The sequence below is a fragment of the Ananas comosus genome, linkage group 9 (assembly GCF_001540865.1).
Source record: "Ananas comosus cultivar F153 linkage group 9, ASM154086v1, whole genome shotgun sequence".
Taxonomy (NCBI): Eukaryota; Viridiplantae; Streptophyta; class Magnoliopsida; order Poales; family Bromeliaceae; genus Ananas; species Ananas comosus.
Genome location: NC_033629.1, coordinates 11,632,951 through 11,639,754, shown reverse-complemented (window position 1 = coordinate 11,639,754; position 6,804 = coordinate 11,632,951). Strand labels below are relative to the sequence as shown.

The window sequence follows — 6,804 nt, the reverse complement described above, 5'->3', positions numbered from 1 at the left end:
ATTCTCTCGTTTCACTGAGAAAGTACATGAACTATGGCTTAGCATTGTCATCCCAAGGAAGTTTGACACTTTATTTAATATGTAAAATGAAATTTAATTATTCAAAAGAAAGAGTGAACACACATCTAAAATGTGGTGCACCAGTCTCTTATAATATTCAATATTTTACACAAATTGGTGAAAATGAATATGTATAAATGATGAAAATATGCAACCTTGTATATAAAGATTGGTTAATTTCTATAATTATGAATTGCTAATACACTATTATATTTATTTCGCTGTAATTATACAAACTGTACGATAACTAGTTGTAAAAATCATGATCAAAATGTATTAACAATTCATATTGCGCGATATATACAGAATATTGCACTATTTTGAAAGATTGTTGCACTATTTGAGAGGATATTGCACTCTTCATCTATTAAATGTAATCTTATTTTTTTTATTTTTCTCTGAATAGTCTCTTTCACAGAAAAAGTGTATATCGATATAATTAATGGACTTATGTACACGTTGTCATTTCCAAAAGGTTTGAAATACTTTAATTTTAACTACAATGAAATTTAATTTTCAAAAATAAAAGTCTACCACACATTTAAAATCGTTCAAATATTCCTCTCATAATAGTGCATAAAAAATGAAAAAAAAAAAAATCCATTTATAGAAATCGGTAATATATGTTATAATACTGTAAAATATGCACCGTTTGTACATATATTGTATAATTTTTATAATATAATTGTAATAACTTATATTAATCTTTTGTGTAATTATACTGAAACTGACTAACTTAGGGGCTAAAAATCTATGATCCAAAACTCGTTATTAACAATGCAATATCTTCACTACTTAATCGAGATATTGTACTATTTTGAAAGAATTGTTGCAATTATTGAATGTAATAACACTCTTAATCTAATTATTAACCATTTATTTTTATATTTCTCTGAATGAGATTCTCAAGTTTCATTAAAAGTAATATGGCATGTAATTATGGTCTTAATACATTACAATTTCCAAGAAGTTTTATAGTTTTATTTAATAATGCAATAAAATGTAATTTCAAAAGAAAAGTGCAACACACATCTAAATGGTAGCACAACATTTCTTATAATATGGCAATAATCCTACACGAATGGTGTAAATATCTATACAAATATGTAAAAATTCACTCGTGTTTGAATATACTTGTATAATTTTTTACGATGTTGTAATATAATAAAATATTTAAAATTTGCGTGCGAGAGCGTAATATACTAAAACCATTGCCATAGTAGTGTAAAAATCACATACAAAATGATTTATTTAACAATGTAATTATGTTGCATATTTCATACAAGATATTGCTTATTTTGAAGACTTGTGCAACATTTTAAAGGATTTGCACTCTTCGTCATTTATAATTATTCTTACTATTCTTTAATTTTCCCTCTTAAATGAGATTTCTTGTTCACGAGATAAGGTACCAATCGCAATTGCTAATGTATGGTGTTAAGCAGTTGTCATTTCACAGAAAAATTTACACTTTATTAATATGAATAAAAATTAATTCAACAGAAAAGTGAACACACATCTAAATGGTCGCAATATCTTTTATAAAAGTGTAAATTTAACACAAATTGTTTAAATCTGACAAAATAGTGAAAATTATGGCTACCGTTTATACATATATTGATATAATTTATAGTATGTTGTAATATACTAATTATTGTTCGTAATCATACTAAATATGCCGATTTGTGTAAAAATTATTCAAAAGGTGTCTTACACAAGCAATATGTCACTACTTATTACAGATATGACCAGTTTGAAGAGTTAGTTGCATACTAATTTGAGAGAGTTGCACACTCTTTCATCATTAATTAATTATTCTTAGTTTTTATATTCTCTTGGAATGAAGGTTTGTTCGTTTAAAAGAAAATTGTACATATATATTATGATCTTACTATTTTCATTTCAAGAAGTTTACCTACTTAAGTACTACAGTGTAATTTCTAGGCATTAAAAGCAATAATTTTTATGCATTTGACAGAAGGGTAATTTTGGCCATCTCTCTGAAAATTCGGTCCCCCCGCGAACTGCAAAACTAAAAGAGTGGAGTGGCCCACTTTTGCAAAACCAAAATAGTGAATTTTTTATCGCAAATGGCCTACATAAAAAGGCTTTATGTTACCATGCTATAGTAACATGATGAGATGCTTCAGATTTGTGGGCTGTAATTGTCTGACGTTGAATTTCAAGTTTGAATGAAAGAATTATAACATTCCTAAAATTCCGAGTATCGCATCCAAACAAAATTATCATTGAATGTATAGAAAACTATAAATAATAACGAAGTTTAAAAATATTTTGAGACTACCTAATCGAATTTATTATTTTGTTATTTTTATTTTCTCTTGAATGAGATTTCTTGTTTCACGAGAAAGGTACATGCATGTAATTATGGTTTAGCAGTTGTCATTTTCAAAAAATTTTACACTTTATTTAATATGGAATAAAATTTAATTTTCAAAAAGAAAGAGTGTAACACACATCTAAATGGTGCAATATCCTTTTATAATAGTGTAACATTTACAGATATTGCACTATTTTGAAGAGTTTGTTGCACTATTTGAGAGGATGTTGCACTCTTTCATCTTATTAATTATTCTTTTTTTTATTTTCTCTTGAATGAGGTTTTTCGTTTTACGAGAAAGGTACATGTAATTATGACTTAGCAGTTGTCATTTCAAGAAGTTTTACACTTAGTGACTTAACAGTTGTATTTTCTAGGCATTTAAAGCATATAATTTTTATGCATTTTGACAGAAGGGTAGTTTGGCCATCCTTCTGAAAATTCGGTCCGAATCTGCAAAAACTAAAAAGGTGGCCCACTTTTGCAAAAGCGCAAAATTAGTGAATTTTTTATGCAAATTGGCCTAAAAAAAGGCCTTTATTGTACCAGCATATAACTTGATGATCTTCAGTTGTGCGTGTGATTGGTCTGACGTTGATTTCAGAGTTTGAATGAAAGAATTATGTAACATTCCTATAATTCCATATCGGATGAAAACAAAATTATCATTGAATGTATAGAAAACTATAATAATAACGAAGTTTAAATATTTTGAGCCTATAATGAATTATTATTGTTGGTGAGTCGGGTTATTATATGCACCATATATGATATACATTTTGTATGGAATCTAACTAGCGGTGAAATAATTATTAAATAATATATATATATTTTTTTTGATAGATAGATAGCATACTATCTGTTTCGTTTATTTTTTTTTTTAAATAAACATAGCTGAAAATATAAATCAACTTGAATTCGAATTTGAGATCTCGGGAACCAACTATCAAATCCTGATTCGAATTTGAGATCTCAGATATCAATCATCAATTTGGTTTTAGGGGATAGGGATAGGAATAGACCCTTATCCCCCCTTTATATTCAAAAGTTAATTTTTTATCCGAAAATAGTAGTTCTCGGTTATCCCCACCAACATCTTCATTTTTTATATAAAACTATTTAAAATTATTCTTATCTCCGGGAACAACCTAATTTTTATTCAAATACTATTTTTCTTATTCTCATACTTGTACTTATCTCTGTAATAGTTAGTTCTTGTTTATATCCGAACCAAACGGTACCAAGAGTTTTATCACTTGCGCCGGGAATAGCCAGTGTATTATAAACGTGACAGAAAAGACCTTTTTTTTCTTAAAAAAAGAGAAAATTTGTTTTTAATTAGCCCTGTATAGTGTATACTATACCCCACCACCACTCTCCATGAGCTTTTCTTGCTCCCCATCTCCTAAGCAAGTAAGCAACTCAACCCAAGTACCCAAACACAAACCCATCTCCCTCCTCTTAACCCTCTCCCAATAAACTCGATCTGGATCCTCATGTGGTGCTCTTTTACTCATCCAAACACCAACACCAACATTAATAACTCCTCTATGTCCATGTCCTCTTCTTCTTCTTCTTCCTCGAGCTCCTCTCCCTCCTCCATGTTCTCCTCCCAAACCACCCCGCGGAGGAGAGCCATGGAGGACGTGTGGAAGGACATCACCCTCTCCACCCCCACCCCTCACCCCCACCCCCACCATGTTATGATGAGACCCCTCGCCACCCCTTCCACAACCACTCACCACTACCACCACCACCACACCACCACACCACGCCACCAGAGGCGCCGTATCCTCCAGGACTTCCTCGCCGGAACCCTAAACCGCCCCGCTCCGCTCGCCGCGAGGAGCTCGGCTGCCGCCGGCGCCGGCGCTGGACCTCAATTCTCCGGGGCAGGACTTCCGCAATTCGCTCCGAACGCGACTCCCGCGCCGACGCCGCCGGCGGCTGCGGCGCGGTCTGCTCGTCGTACCGTTGCCGGGCTTCTCGGCCGCCGACTCGCCGCCGAATATCTTCTCGCTCTGCGAGAAGAAGCGGCCCCCGGAGAGCCCCGACAACGGCTGCTGCGCCGGCGGCAGCGGCGGCGACCGCCGGCATAAGAGGATGATCAAAAACCGGGAGTCCGCCGCCCGCTCCCGCGCCAGGAGACAGGTTTTTCCTACTAAGCTTTTGAAGAAAAACGGTTATTTTACATTACTAGCTACTACTACGTCGAAATAAAAAAAAAATAAATTATATATATATATATATATATATATATATATTTATTTATTTATTTATTTATTAAAAAATTAATCATGTCTCAACGGCGAAATAAGTTCTTCATTGAGAATTTATTTGGTTTCAAAATTTTCTTGTATGTATGGAAGCCAAGGAAGTAGATTTGTAAGTTAAAGGCATTAAATGATGGAAAGATCGAAAATAGTATTAATTATAGGCACTTGATCCTGCTCTTCGTTTGCTAAATACTATTATAAGCTTTTAAGTACAGTATTAAAGAGCTAGCTCTTTATATTGAGTAAAAATGTTCTTGCAAAGTCTTTTTAATTTCAAGTCCCCCATTTAATGCCTTTAACTTTTCATTGTATGTTTTCAGAGTTCAAGATCCTAATTAATTAACTGCCATGTGTTGTGTTTCAAATTAAGATCTGGTCATTTATTTAAAACATTAATTAGAAGTTTAAAGTTTTTTCTTTCTTTCTTTCTTTCTTCTTTTATTTTTTTGAGAACAAAAACTATATATAAACAGTTATTAATTTTAGAAAGCTGTTGAGACAAGTAGAGTGTTGATGGTGAGAGTTTGATGAGCTTTTTTTGATGGATGACAAAAGAAGAACACAGCCCATCATTTTGTTTGCATGCAGGCTTACACCAATGGGTTGGAGTTGGAGGTTGCCCACTTGCTGGAGGAGAATGCCAACCTAAAGAAGGAACAACAGGAGGTAAACTTACCACCTTCATGAATGTCTTTCATATATATATATATATATATATATATATATATATTCTTTTTGAGCTGCGCTGTACGATAGCAGATTTTGAGAATTCGCAACTTATTCCGATATCGACTGCTGTTGATCCGGTACCGGATGTTAGAATTTTGCAACGAAAACGTCGAATCAGATTTTTATCATAAATCTGTCTCTTCAGCAAAAATCGATACAATCATAAAAAAGAATAAATTCAAAAACAGAAAATATACGAATAAAATAAGATTTGCTAAATAAGAAAAGATTACACTTAATTTTTCTTCTGCAATAGAATAGCTTCAATCTAAATTCTCTTTTTGAATCTTTTTCATCCTTCTCTCAACTTTTATATTCTTAAATGCTTACTCACTTATTAGGGGCGCACCCGAATACTAGGTGTATGCAATTAACACTCTCTCTCTCTCTCTCTCTCTCTCTCTCCTGCCTAGTATGGACATTAAGAAATCCTCATCTCTGCGGCACTCTTTTCACAAAATGTACTTCAATTCTAATATAATTAGGATTTTTATTCCAATAAATATTTAAATTTATATTTTATTTATATTCAATAAATTTAAATATTTATTCTAATTTAATTAAATTTATAATATAAGTAATATTTAAATTCTAATTATCTCTAATAGATTTAAATATTAATTTTTACTCAACTAGAAAATTAATTAAAAACCTAACTAAATCCTAACATAAATTATAATAAATTATTTTTAGTAGTTCTCTTTTTGTAGAACAAATAATTTTATAACTACTTGAAAAAGAATGCTACATGTACATTCAAAAAGTGTATATCTTAGGATTTATAAAAAATTTTAGAGACAATAATAGCCTATCATGGGCCTTTGATTGAGTGGTGTGTAAGCTTTATTTATATATTTTGAGTATAGAAATAGCAGTGCTCTAACTTATTTAATTATGAACAATGCAATCTATATTCTAAAGAGTTGGTGTAAATCTTATTATATGTATTTTGTTTTTATTCAAGAGCTCAAATTGTCCACTTGTCTTGTCAACTATTTTTTTCTAATATTAAAAATTTAGATAATTTTACAAATTTTTTGAATGTTGTGTATATGATGCACACCCTCTTTTTGATATGTAAAATTATATTTTTTATAAAATAATAATAATAGTAATAATAATAGCAGAAAAAAAATTAATAACAAATCGTCGCATCGACGTATGTAAGAAATTGTAAAAGTTTGTTATACAGCAAAGAATGTTTTATTAAAACTATCACATTAGAATTTTTTACTTGTGAGGTCCAAAATTTAATTTCTACTTTTTTTTAACTGTAATACAATATTTAGATTTTTTTTTTCTTATTTTGGGTGAAAGATTATGTTGAAAACTACTGTTACTAAATACTGGCTATAAGCAACACACATTTATGTATTTATTTATTTTCTATTTTTGACT

The 6,804-nt window shown here is 31.0% G+C and overlaps 1 protein-coding gene across 1 annotated transcript; it reads left to right on the top strand.

Annotated features, from left to right (window-relative positions):
• LOC109714797 (protein FD-like) lies at positions 3,898 to 5,364 on the top strand. The gene is made up of 3 exons (XM_020239504.1): positions 3,898 to 4,254; positions 4,298 to 4,552; positions 5,266 to 5,364. Exons 1-3 carry the CDS (start codon positions 3,898 to 3,900, stop codon positions 5,362 to 5,364), a joined length of 711 nt encoding a protein of 236 aa, XP_020095093.1.